The sequence below is a fragment of the Hippichthys cyanospilos genome, chromosome 7 (genome assembly GCF_059441005.1).
Source record: "Hippichthys cyanospilos isolate Australia breed blue-spotted pipefish chromosome 7, RoL_Hcya_1.0, whole genome shotgun sequence".
Lineage (NCBI taxonomy): Eukaryota > Metazoa > Chordata > Actinopteri > Syngnathiformes > Syngnathidae > Hippichthys > Hippichthys cyanospilos.
The window spans coordinates 8,902,597-8,916,666 of NC_142375.1; the positions used below are offsets into that span (position 1 = coordinate 8,902,597).

The following is a 14,070-nucleotide window of genomic DNA, read 5'->3' on the forward strand; positions in this document are numbered from 1 at the left end:
ATATATATATATATATATATATATATATATATATATATATATATATATATATATATATATATATATATATATATATATATATATATATATATATATATATGTGTGTGTGTGTGTGTGTATATATATATATATATATATATATATATATATATATATATATATATATATATATATATATATATATATATATATATATATATATATATATATATATATATATATATATATATGACAAAACCAAATTTAACTATTTCTAATTTCAGAACTTGTTAAAATGTTAAGTGGAAGGTCACACAATTAAGTTCAGAGTCCCAGCTTCCAACCGAGCCCACACAAAAGTGTAAGTCTTACCCCTCGGCAGGGGAGGCCCTGTGTGTCTTTGTCACGGCGGAGCAAAAAGGTACATTGTAATTGCGTGCTTTCGATGCACAGCCATGCACAGAAAAGCACAGCAGGCATTGCACAAACTTCCGAAAATGGAAGCAGAATTCATTGTGAGAGAGCTCATTTGTATCCATGCTGCTATATGTCATGTAAAAACCATTTTGTGTCATGTGTTCACATGGAATAGATATTACTTACATATGCAGGATGAAAAAGTACATCGGGGTCTGCCCTGTGAGACAGGCAAAGCACCTCTAACCTGCAGCCTGGGAATTTGTTAATGTAACTGGAGATGTTCTTAAGTACACGCCAGGAAAGTTTTCCGTGTGGACGTTTGCGCTAATAGAAAAACAATTGTGATATGATTTCGACGTGGATGAAGATACAAGATCGTCACTGACATCTGGTAAATGCGGTTTGTGGTCTGCGAAAGGGGCACTAATGACACATGCCATGCGGTTGCATGAAGCCACAAATAAACACGACGGTTCACTTCTCACCTCACCCCCGAGGCAAATAGGTACATGTAAAGATTTTAAACAAGTATTCGGTTTCGAATGTGCTCCTGCTTGAAGGCCCCGCCTGCTCTCGCTGAGGATGTTGTCTTTCCCGCAAGTTTAGCTATTTAAATGTTGGAGGGAGTCAGATGCTGCTGGTGGACTCGAGAGGGTGCACGCGCAGGAGGAGAGAGACACAGACTTGTAGTCTCTGGATATCGAAACAGCATGTTTACGGAGATATGACACATCGAGATTTTGGTTTGTTTGTGGTGTTGTGGATTAGGCGTCTAATAATATTTACAGTGCGAGTTTTACTTGCGTAAAGTTTCGGGCGCACACGAACAGTCAGAACAAATTTAGCTGGATTTCAAAAGACTTTAAGATTTCTTTTTTTTTTTTACAGTTTTTTAAACGAGATCTATCACCGACGTCATGTGAATAGCAGCGCTCATGGGAGGGGGGGCCTTCGTTTTGGATTGTCACATTTTGGCTGATTTGAATGAGATGGAGCTACGGACATTCACCTGAAAGTGACTCTGACGGGTTTTGGATCTATTAATTTACACCAAACAAGTAGTGCTTGAAGCTGAGAGGATTCCGAAGCAGGGAGGGATTTAATTTTTGAGACCTTCCAGCAGCGAATCGGCGGAGTATTCATGAATCAATATTTGAATTACTACAAGATGAGGCTGAGAGCATCGAGGTTAACTTACCTGTAAGTACAAAAAAAAAAACAACTAATTTTTACGAATACATTTGAGAATTATTTAACCGACTGGCTATTTTTCTCCCCAATAGGTTACTTCAGTTCACAGCGCTTTGCTTTTATGCACAGGTAAGATATCTTCAATTCTGTAAATTATCTTGATAAAAACACAAATTAACTGAAGTAAAATTAAACAGCATAGAATACAATTCACCATGTTAAATTAAACAGCTAGATCACATATAGACAGTGTACGTACATTGTACGTCTGAACACGTCAGTAATGCGCTGCAATAATAATGAAAACATTTTATTAGGAGGGCTACAGCAATTGGCAAAAATTCAAACATCTTGAAAAGTGGCAAGATCCCACTTTGACAGGTGATTGTTAAAACATATGTGGACGGCTGTATTTAGGGCGGGGGGAGTCAAGAAGGGGGTGAAAGATCACTGCTGGTAAAGGAAAATAACCAACGAGGGAATTGTCATCCCCGAGGGTCTCCGAATGAATCCTTAAAAGAGCCGCAAACGCCACAGTCAAAAACAATAAATTAAAAAAGAAGAGGCTCGTTTGGAATCAATCGTGTAAAACTATTTACCAAAGTAAATCGGCTGAAATGCTTCAAATGAAATCAACGCGTGTGCTTGCTTACTGTTCTGCAGAACACAGTGCAGTCTCCTCCTAATTTCAAGCACCATGTCACCGAGCAGAGTCGGCTGTCGGATCGGATGAGTCGTCGCTTGACTCGAACCTACCAGCTGTACAGCCGGACCAGCGGGAAACACGTCCAGGTGTTGTCCAATAAGAGGATCAACGCCAACGGAGACGACGGAGCGGCGCACGGTAAATGAGAGCAAACACACACATTTTAGATTTTGAAACTCAAATATCTGAATAGGGAAATTATGCAAACGCATCAAAATGTCTGCATATGATTCTTCGTGTTATTTTATCAGCATGCCTACAATATTAGTACAAGAGCGGCAAGGATTTGTTTATTTAAATGGCTCGCAATATTTTGGTTTCTTCAGTTATACTCTAGCAGGACAAAATAGCAAACATGTTAAAAATTGAAGAAAAGAAGTTTGACACGCTTATGCCATGCCTAGCCATACGCTGTGTATGTGCAATCACATCGAATCATTCCTATTTCTATAAAACATGCTTGCAGTTTACAGTAAAGGTGCAATATTGCTACTTTGGCGTTTAAGGGGTCATCTGTTGTATACATTTGATTATATCAGATGTTTCAGAGCCTTCATTCTTGAAAGATGGGCTTGCAGGGCTTTTAAAAGGCAAACCGTCCTTTCAACAGAATCTCAGAAACATGGATGAAATTCAATAGTGGGTACACTTGGTCAAAAGCACTAACTATTGTCGGTTTTGACTGTCTTCAGACAACAAAAGCTTGAAGTTAAGTGTCAAAAGTTCTGACGTTTTTTTTTTTTTTTTTTATGTGCTTGTGGTCTTCTTTGAAGAACCTGGAAGCAGACTGTTCTTAAAAGGAATATTGTAGCCTATTTTGCAAAGGTCTTGACCCCTAATATGTAAGGTTCACATTCATATCATGAATATCTGGTTTGTTGGTTATAGTTTTGCTTTTGTGATGAACTTTAGATCATACAAACAAGTGAGCATTGCATGTTAATTCCCTTATTTGATGTATAGCCTTCTGGATTTCTCAACCTACACCCTCGTCTTCTCACACACCTAGTATAAGTGGGTGTCACTCTTTTAAGTGTCCCAAATCTGCCAGCGGGGCTTTCCTTCCTCCCCCACAACACAGCATAGCACAGCATTTACTGACCCAGCGGCATCTTCCCAAAAGATGAAATGTACTGTATGTCATCTCTGCAATTGTGGTTCATTGGACAGGGTATTTTCAAATATCAGTCAGTGGCCTTTTATGACATGACACATGTTATCCTCCACTGTTCATTCAGAGAAAAACAAGACAGCTCATTGGTGTCAATGTAACATCATAATACTTGCACCCTTTCCTCTCAATATTTGGGTTGTGTTTTCCTGTGCAGCTAAGCTGGAAGTGGAGACAGACTCTTTTGGGAGTCGTGTGCGGATCAGAGGTGTGAAGAGTGGATACTACATATGCATGAATAAGCGAGGGAAGTTGATTGGAAAGGTAAGTTTTTGGCATTGCACAACTCATTTGGTGATGGGAAGTGTGGCATGATTCTCAATGGCGTGAGAAAAAAAGCAACGAAAGGACAATTCAAGAAAATCTCAGACCTGTTAAATCATTTGTGTCTAACTCAGAAAGCAAATGGGTTTGTTCCGATCAAGGCGTAGTAAGGAAAGTTTCTGTCATGCAAATGTATGGTTTTAAAAGAGCAGTAGTTAAAAAGGCAGCAAGCAGGTATTTGATGCTGCTGGAATCTCTGGTGACCCAGTGCAATCCAGGATCTTCCAGAAACTTGCAGCCGTGCATGAAGCCGCGTCTCGGCCACACCTAAGCAGAGCTCAAAATGCAGAACCTTTCCACTAGCCTCAGGAATATATGAAAACTCTTTTCAAACAGTTTTATTTGGGGAATTATTCAGTGCAACAAAGAATGATTGGGATTCAGAGACGTTTTGGTCAGGAGTAATGATTCCATACCTTGAAATAGTTCTCCTGCAAGACAACACACAATCCCAAGCTGCACAATACTATCGATGCTGTAGCTGTAAATTAGCACACGCAGTTGGGTTATATCTCAATCTATATTATACCCGACCCCCCCAATATACAACACAGAAGGGGTGCACATAACTTTTTTCGTGAGTTACTCACATAGGTACCAGGAAGTAGTGTTTGGTACCTTTCTTCCATTTCCAGTCTTGCTCAATATCATTGTCAGTGTCGCTCCCACATTAAGCACACAGCACAGCGACGGCACGTTATTTAATCCTGAGTCCTCAAAACGTTTCATAAGTCCATCAGTTATGGTTTGCTAGCGATTCCTTCGGGACCCGATTTAATTAGTGCAAGGAAGTCAGAGGTAAATTCTCCATCACTGTAGATTGACAACGTAAATGATCTTATTCACACCCTCGCAAGAATGATATGCAGCCTTGACAGCCAGTTCAAGGTGCTTCAGTAAACAGAGAAAAATCCTCAGAAAATGAAGACGTAGGACGTGCATGCTTAAATTTAAGAAAGGCTGGAGAGAAAACTATACCCGTGGCTTCAACATACTGCTGAATGTTAATGAATGATTGGTTGCACATCTGCGTATCCGCTAAGGTGCGCTGCGTCATGGCTGTGTCGTTGCACCACTGTCCACCAGCTTTAAGCAGGACTTGTAAGATCTGTTCTGCTGCCGTGCTTAGCTTAAAAACTTTTTGTTTCTTTTTTAATCATGCGAGTTGGTATTCCATGCAAGTCGTGGGGCACCCAACGGAGTCCCAACTGAGCAGAGACCTATGCAGTTGCCTCGTTGGAATGGGGCGAACACGCAGTACTTGAAATCCATGCAGTGCATTACTGTGTGTGTGTGTGTGTGTGTGTGTGTGTGTGTGTGTGTGTGTGTGTATATATATATATATATATATATATATATATATATATATATATATATATATATATATATATATATATATATATATATATATATATAAACTTGACTAAAGCTTTAACTTTTGAGACTCATGTAAATTTAATAAAGCTTTAAAAAATGACTGGGTTTACAGAGTTCATTTCGTTTACTGTGGCTGTCGAATGGTGTTTAAAAACAAAAATAGGTTGTACTCAAGTAGATGTCTGTTAAAAGTGTCATCCGATGTTGTTGCTGAAAGCATGACTAACACAATTAACTTTTATGTGTACATTCAGTCCCAGGTATTTATACATTTGTTAAACTTTTTTTTTCCAGGTTTGTTTGGCAAAAAGATAGGGTCTAAAATGACAGGTACTAAATTAATTACGGATGAAAGTAATCAATTATTTTCAGTACTAATGTACTAAAGTAATCAATTACTCAAGTGTTAGTAATTGATTACATTATTTGTGTATTAATGTATTTTATTATTTTAGCACCTGCGGTAATTGAATACTTTAGTACTTAAATCGCTGAAAGTAATTGATGATTCCTTTGATGATTTGAAGCAAGTTTCTCAAGTAATTTATTACCTTAATTACATGAGTTTACTTTAGGTGCTTCCTTCCTTTACTGATTGAAAGTCTGGGCGCTTCAAAAAATGCAAACATATGCTTTTGGCAATGGTTAATCATGAAAATTTTCGCAATTAATTTGTTTTGTTTTATTTTAAAATATAATCACAATAGTAGTTTATTTGCATTAAAACAATTATGCATAATGATTTGAAATACGTCTGTGAAAAAAAGTCAGCTTGGAACTTATTTCTACAAAGATTTCATAAGGCTTGTAGCTGAGGTTGTTATGACAGGTAGAAGAAAAAAATGTGCCTAATCCAGCCCCACCCACTGTACTGTTTGAACAACAAAGTATTTCCAGAAACAGGAATTGTAGACAGGATTAGGATTCAAGTTCATGTATTCATATTTTAATAGTCTGTATCAAATGTTGAATAGACGTAACCATTTTAGGAGAACATAAAAACATGTAGACTACAGGATTTGTGTAAGTACGCAGTAAATACACATATAGCAATGTGTCTATTGGCACCATCTTGTTGCAGCTTGGTACCGAGGAAGTAATGTTAATGTGAATTGAGGATCTTCATTTAGACAAAAGTAGTGCTCTGCCACCACCTTGTGGAGTTTGTGGCCAATCCAAAGTTTCCATGATGTCAGGTTGTCAAAATACATCTGCAACATGTAACGTTTCTCTTTTTTTCCCCCTCCAGAAGAAGGGGAGAGGCAAAGATTGCATCTTTACCGAGATTGTACTGGAAAATAATTACACGGCGCTCCAGAACGCCAAATACGAGGGCTGGTACATGGCTTTCACACGCAAGGGCCGTCCCAGGAAGGCCTCCAAGACCAAGCAGCACCAGAGAGAGGCCCACTTCATGAAGCGGCTACCTAGGGGGCACTTGCTGAGCGAGAAGAGACCATTTGATGTTCTGCCGCTCTCTGTTCTTCCTTTAAGCAAGCGGACTAAACATTCCCATCAGCAGCGCTCAGTGGGCCGTTGAGAGCGACAATGTGGACAAACCATTACGGACAAAAAACTATTAAAGAGGGAAGTAACAATTCACCTTTCACAGTCAAATGACACCTTATCTCTCTGGACTCCTTATGTCATTGCGTGCTCTGGATTTTACGCACACATTGGCTGTCTAATACGATCATTATTTTCAATCTAGTGAGAAGATGTTAGATGCAATTTTTTTCCCCCATTAAATCGGCGGGAAATCGAATTGATAGGAGTTTGATTGGTTAGAAGTTCGGTGGTACAGAATGTTTAAAGTAAAATGAAGCTAAACAAGGCAGCTATTTGTTTTTAATGTTATGGTTTAAAGCATGTGAGTTCCAGCTGACATTCTAATTCCCTTGAGAAGGTAATTTTGGACTTTTAAAACATCTATGAATATATTTTTACTGTAAAAATGTAAATGACATCAAATGGATATTTATTGTAGAGTGTATATTAAAACCACTAAAGAATCCACCCAAAAGCACCCTGGCTTTTCTCTCGTGATTGTTTTGGAATCGAATGAACGTTTGCCGCCCCCCAAATTGTTGTCCCCCCCCCCCAAGTGGGAGACCCAGATAACTGAGGGGCAATATCTGTGACAGGCCACGGAGTTGAATGTGCTCAGCAAGTGAGACCTGGGCCTGAATGGCGATGAGGTCAGCCCACCATTTTGGCCCAAACAAAGGTTACCACCATGTAGTTGCATTTCTCACGATCGCGCACCGTAACCCTCTGATCAAATGGGCCTTTGTGAAAGCTCCTATAAAAGGACATGTTATACAATAGTGGGTTCGAATAATAACACGAGGAGGGGTCAGTTATCAAAAAGAAGCCAGTCACACAGGGAGGGGGTGGAGGGGATGCTGGGTGCAGAAAAAACATCAGGGCCTGTGTGGCAAAATGTGGCATGGACTGAAAGAGGGGGAATGGCTGGGAAGAGGCATTCGGGAGTGAAAGGGAGGCAGAAAAAGGAAGCCTCTTCCCAGAAGCAGTTGAGCATGACCGTCGGAGACCAAACGACAGCGGAGGAAGACGAGCCTGAACACAAGAACCTGGCGGCGTGCTCTCACAATGCATGAGCTGGATGCTCAATTGCTTTGCTGCCGTTTGAGAGCATGCTGAGCTCGAAAGAGGGGAATGTCCTTAGGTTTTCTCCCAAGTGGAGACGCTTTCTCTGTGTACTGTGGAGTACATCTTCGCAGCACACAGAAGAATGAGATTAAAAATTGCCTAACAATAGAGCAGTATGGTTACTGCTAGATTACTCTGGCACAATAAACACAGGAAGTTTACTTTGAATGTCAATGGGAGAATCCATAACTGAAACACCGTAGGAAGTGAACATTTATAATCTTGTGTCAATTTTTACACAAAACGGCTTTTTGTATCTCAGGCAAAATAAAGCATGACACTGAGTTTGTAACTGAATGTTGCAAGTTACAATCTGTACAAGCCAACACCAACATGCTGCTCAAAACATTAACACATTCAATCAAATTCAAATAAATTTTTACTTTTTTTTTTGAGTCCAGACATGCAAATATATTCATTTATTTATTTATTTTAGTTTGGCTAAAGGAGAGGAAATCCATTACTTTACGTATTGAATTCATTTAATAACCGCCATTTTAGAGCCTCCTTTAACCAGAAGCTTGAAAAAAAGTGCATAAATATAGAATGCCTGGCCTCATGAAAAACATCAAAATATGTCTTTGGGATTGATTGAGTTAATCATCTGTCAATGTTTAAGGGAGGCTTGTCTTGGAACACATTGTTACTTTTTGAACATGAACATTTATAATGATTTTGTTTTGATTAAGACCTTGTTTTTTTGTTTGAATAATATGTGGATTGTTACTTTAATAATTACAAACCAAAGCAAGCCCTACAATATGTGTTGCTATTGTAACTTTCGGGCTTGTCCCAAAAAGGGACACCACAGTGAGTCACGCGCAAAATTAGTTTTGTTTTTTGCACAGTATGCCTTCTTGACAATGCACACATTACTTGGCTGGGCTTCGGACTTCCACATCACAAATTCTACAAAAGCATAATAGACATGGAGCCAATTTGCCATGCAGAAAACTTTATGACAGTAATGAAATTGTCGGCTTGGATTTCAAAGCATTTGTGGGGATGAGAAAATGATTACCAATTTCTAGAAGGGTGGATGGATGACATGAAAAGGTTCTTTGAGTAACCCTAATGCAGTTCCTTCAAATTAGATGCCACAACATGTCACCAGATGTCAAATGAATTCGACTGACGGCAAATGTTGACAAAATATTTGAGCCATGCGGAAAATACAATATCAATTTGAAACAAAGTCTCGTGTCTTGTTTTGTATTTAACCCAAATTTGTGTCGGCCGTATGAAACCTTGGGGTGAAAAAGAAACCGTCCTACAAGTACGGGCTACCTCGATCACCAAACCTTCGATAATGGCTTTCAGGGTGGTCCACCGCATGCAACCAACATGAAGGTATTTACTTCACACAAACGGGACGTGCTCGTACCAACGACCCTGGAACGAAGAGGGATGGGTCATTGTGTTTTCAGTGCTTGACAAGAACGTCATTGAAAGGAGGCTGGCTAGGCTGCGTGACTCCTATCAAGACCACCGTGCACTGGGTCAGAAAGGTAGACAGAAAGCGTGTAAAATGAAGTCAAACTAAGACTCTTTAATGACGGAAAAATGATTTGTCAAAGCTTTTCAGTGGTTTGAATTAGAAATGACAGGTGGCAAACACAATACCCATGTGACGTATCAATGAAATATCTTAAGTGGGTCAAATCAACGATGAATTCAATACATTTAACCCTTGTGGCAATATGTTGCAAAATATGGAAATTCCTTCTATTTTTTTGATGCTATCATAAAAGAATCAATGAGAAAAATACACTAGGGAGCTGAAATTTCCAGCACATGATTAAAACATGTAAAATTTCAAAATGCAACTCGTCTGACATTTGTATGTGATTGCAGCTGGACGTGCGAGATTTTGTGTGCAAAAACAATCGTTGTCCAAATTTCGGACCATATAAAACCATTATAATCACCATTTTTGAGACGCATTTTAATATGGTTTATGACATTGAAAATCAATCTTCGATTTTTTCAACATTTCATTATGCGGTGGTCAAACTGTCAGCAAACAGAACAGTCTTTGTTTTTTCCCCTCAAGACAGTAGGTGGTGGTAGAGACCAGTTAATAAGTCATAAAGTGTCATCATCACATCACACACCACAAAGACAGACATTTTTCAATGTTTTGTGTGTGTTAAAAAATTTAACCTACACATGTATTGATAGAACTGATGGCACTGAACAATTTGAGTAGATGAAGGAAAAAAAATAGTCATAAATACCTTGAATTATTTTGCCTTTAAAAGTATTTTCAAAATGAGGAAAAAAAATGCAATGTGTAGCGTTATTAAAGTGTGTGCACAAAGGTTAAACAGTGACATAAAATAAAAATAATAAGCAGAATATGGCATTTCGTGTGGTCTTAAGAATTCACTGAGTTTTGCAGTCGATGTCACCTTCACTCGTTGCCTTTAGCTTCTTCAGTTCCTTCATCAGCTCCTGCTCCAGACTTAGAATCTCTTTGGGTTTCTTGTACTGCATAAGAGTAACGACAGAGGCAAATGTCACTGTAGTCTAATAGGGAGGTACTGTTTCTACTTGCATTGCTTCATTAAACAAAGACAACTTTTTATTTCTATATATGGTTTAAAAGGTCTACAGGATCAATTCTTTTGATATGAAATGTCAACACATCCACACAGCAGCAGTTAAAAGAATAACTGTGTACAAATGGGTGGAGAAAAAAAAAGAATACAGATGCATTGTCAGAGCACTACAATTCAATTATAACTAATCAATACCGGCCATGCTTTAGGATAGTGGAAGGAAAAGTGTGGCCTGCTCCATTTTTCTTTCATCCAGCCCTTGGAGAATTCACACTATTGAGAGTCCTGCTATATTTCTTGCATTTATTTGGCTGCCCTCCCCCCTCCCCCAACTTTAACATTTACTAATTAAAATCTTATAATCAAGTGAAGGATTATAAATACGTTGCTTTTATTTCATAAATGAAATGTTACTGTTTTCAGTTGCATTAACTCAGCAATTTCATCCGAAAATTGATTAATGCAATGCACATACTCCTATTTTTTTAATTTACCTCATAAAAGACTGGTTAACCTATTAAGTGCAAATTTAAAAGAAAACTTTTATCCTTATGTACGCATTCAGCACTTACATGTATTACATAATTTATGGATGTATTTATTGTAAAACAAAAATAACCCAGTAATCTGTATTTTATTAAATGATTGGTTAATCAGTAGTTAAAAGGTGATATTATTATTATTTATTATTATAACTGTATTAGGGATGTTTGATACCACATTTTTTAAACCAAAATCAGTACGAGTATTGAGTTCCTTAGTTGTCAAAAAGACCGATACCACTACTACTTTTGATACATAACATTCCATGAAAAAAAATAACACTCCATGAAAAAAGCAAAACCAAAAATAATGACGGATATGGTTTTAAGACCGACCCACAAAAGCCAGTAAATGTTCTTTTTAAGTGCAACTAGCTGTAAAGAACACTATAAAGAACACTGGTATTTTTGTGTAATATTGTGAAGTTACAATTGACTTGTAATTATGCTATTAGGTTAACAATGTTTTACATCTGGCGGCTAGCCTTTCTATCCTAGTTAGAAATCAAGTGTGGCCTTCTCGTCTCACTATGTATCAGCTGTGCAATTGGCTGCTGATCGGTTCCAGAGAGCCCTTTCCTCTCACCCTATGTCAGCTCGAACAGGCTCCAGCGTCCTGTTGATCTCCGCAGGATATGCGTGATACAGAAATGAAAAAGTGCGAGGGCGGTATGAGTCAGGTCTTAATCAGAAGACTTTCTGGGAAAACTGTCGGCCAGCCCACAGAAAAGAATGTTTGGCAATATTAAGGCATATTAAGTAAGGTAAGGATATTTCTGTTGTACACTTACGCTGACTATCAAAGTGTTGTTTGCGTGCGTGAAACTTAAAGCAGAGCTGTCAAGGGGAAGTTGACTGCGATCCAAATCAGGAATACCAAACTTCTTGTAATACCTGGTAATGCACAAGACAAGACATATTTACAGTATATAACGTCTCTAGAGCAATGATTCTTAACCGGTGTGACTCAAGAGATTAGTGTACTGTGAGAGATCTACAGGTGTGCCAAGGGAATTATTATTCTTTCACTTAATTGTCCCCCCCAAAAAATCTGACAATTCTTCGCCCAACTAGCTATGCTTTTGGCACATACTTATGGGCAAAAGAACTAAAAACCCGTCCACATATGGCAGAAAGTACGTATTTAACATCTTGTCATTTTGTTTTTGTGGGGTGTCCTGTCAGAGTGTTTTTAATGTAAAATACATGCTTTTGCTCATAAAAAAAAAGTTGGGTGAACATTGGTCGACTAAAGTAGAGCAAACAGTGCCATCTATAGGATAATAGTAGATTACAAAGAGTGGAGGTGTGAGTGTGATAGTTACTTTTTGTTAGACGTTTTTATGACAATACATCTTTCAGGTGCTTGCACTGAAACATTAAAGACATCTTTGGGGTGGGGAAGGTTCCTGATTCTCCACTGAAAACAGCTCTTTGTATCTTTGCGCATAAACACAGGCTGTGGAAAGAAAAGGGATGTTTCTTCAGATGGGGTACGCAAATAGTCAAAATCAGAGTCAAACTGGAATGCAACGTGTTGGGGCTGTGAAGAAATACATACGTACATTCGAGCAGTTCTCTTTTAGCATCTCAGCATCTAACGATGTGATGGGACCAACAAGCGGCTCTCCAACTTCTACCTGCCATTGACCTTGCGCTCCAAGTGTGTTTTTATGACGCCACTTTCGCACTGCAAAGCATCAAATATGCCACAAAATAATAATCTTCCAGTGGACAAAAATCTTAGCTTGTGAATCACTGCGCACTGCTTACCAACAAGATCATCTGTTCTCAAGTCGTACTCTTCCGCCATTTCTTTTCCATCACCAAAGAGATAGTGGATCTTCCTTTTCCCTTACATTTTGGAATAAAAACATAAAACTTAGGAGGCAAGTAGGCAAATAACCTTGCAGCTCCAGTACTTTTGGAGTGGACTGGTATTCACAACTGGCAAACCCTCTTCAGTGAAACAAATCAAAATATTGTTGGAAGGTGAGAAGCAGCCAAGTTCAGATGTGAACTCACGCAGGCACGAGGTGAACATGCAAACTCCAAACAGGACTGAGCCGAGATTCAAACCGTGAACCTGAACAAACCACTACTCACTTGTTCTGCCCCAATTTAACATAACATTTTAAACTCTGCTCAACCAGTCCTCTCGGTCACACTTTTGATTTTAGAATATTATTAAATGATATTTTAGCTATGATCGAGTCGTTTCTAGTACAGTGTTTTAAGAGTCTGAAGTGTCGTTCCAAAGTGGAGAGAAACGTCCGAGGGTGGATGCACACTCACATTTGACGAGTAGGTGTTTGAAAATGTAATTTTGATGATGACTGACGTGTTTTTTTTTAATTCATTTTATAAACACGATGACGTAATATTTAGTTGCCCTTGTTAGTATCCTGCTCACGTCCACTTTCTAAATTTGGAAGGAAAAAAGGTGAAAATACAGGTTCGAAGATTTTATCTATCGATGACACTTGACAATAAAAACAGAATTTAAATTCCGCAACTTTTTGTCAACTCATTATGCTCACCATCGTGAATTAAAGCAGTTTTCTTCGACGATTTTAGGTTGTCGATCCAACTTTGCTCCGCCATATTTTTGTTGTGTAGAGACGCTTCCGGAATCAAACCGTAACCACGGCAACTTAAAGAACACAAGCAAATCTTAACATGCGCTAATTTCTTGTTAGCGAGGCAAAAACCAATAAACAAGACAAATAGAAAAAAACAAGTGAACTTCACATGTGTATGAATTGTAGGGGGATTTAAAGCCCGTGTACTGCATCGTGCATCATGCATACATGACCAGTACCGGAAGTGTTTAATTTTATACTTTTGAATTATGCTTTCTGTAGACACAGTAAAACTAACCATTTTAACTATTTTTTTAAAAATTATAACAAAACATACAGTCAGAGTAGGAAACCATCTGTCGATGAAAATGTTTCATTGAGGGAGGCAAAAGAGTTAAAAATGCATACGAAAAGAAAACATGTGAACCGGAAGTATTTTTCTCAAAGTTGTCGTTTATGTTAATGATTTATTCTGTAGACAGTGAACATACATTTTTAATATATTTTTTTGGGGGGGGGCAATTGAACTAAATATACATTAAAA

At 38.3% G+C, this 14,070-nt stretch overlaps 2 protein-coding genes across 4 annotated transcripts; one reads left to right on the forward strand and one right to left on the reverse strand.

Annotated features, from left to right (window-relative positions):
• The first annotated feature begins 970 nt into the window (after positions 1-970).
• On the forward strand, positions 971-7,185 carry fgf8b (fibroblast growth factor 8b). 2 transcript variants are annotated; one of them, XM_088419490.1, is made up of 5 exons: positions 971-1,599; positions 1,683-1,719; positions 2,254-2,434; positions 3,625-3,731; positions 6,418-7,185. In XM_088419490.1, exons 1-5 carry the CDS (start codon positions 1,541-1,543, stop codon positions 6,706-6,708), a joined length of 675 nt encoding a protein of 224 aa, XP_088275616.1. In that variant the 5' UTR covers positions 971-1,540; the 3' UTR covers positions 6,709-7,185. The 2 variants fall into 2 exon arrangements, with proteins under 2 accessions (XP_088275616.1, XP_088275617.1); XM_088419491.1 differs by having other exon boundaries at positions 2,302-2,434.
• Positions 7,186-8,851: 1,666 nt separating this feature from the next.
• dpcd (deleted in primary ciliary dyskinesia homolog (mouse)) lies at positions 8,852-13,878 on the reverse strand. 2 transcript variants are annotated; one of them, XM_088419746.1, is made up of 8 exons: positions 13,864-13,878; positions 13,485-13,597; positions 12,718-12,798; positions 12,510-12,634; positions 12,270-12,403; positions 11,736-11,838; positions 10,253-10,331; positions 8,852-9,233 (listed from the first exon to the last, which is right to left on the reverse strand). In XM_088419746.1, the coding sequence occupies exons 2-8, from the start codon at positions 13,546-13,548 to the stop codon at positions 9,196-9,198; spliced, it is 624 nt and encodes a 207-aa protein (XP_088275872.1). In that variant the 5' UTR covers positions 13,549-13,597; positions 13,864-13,878; the 3' UTR covers positions 8,852-9,195. The 2 variants fall into 2 exon arrangements, with proteins under 2 accessions (XP_088275872.1, XP_088275871.1); XM_088419745.1 differs by lacking the exons at positions 8,852-9,233; positions 13,864-13,878 and having other exon boundaries at positions 9,766-10,331; positions 13,485-13,744.
• Between the last annotated feature and the right edge of the window lie 192 nt (positions 13,879-14,070).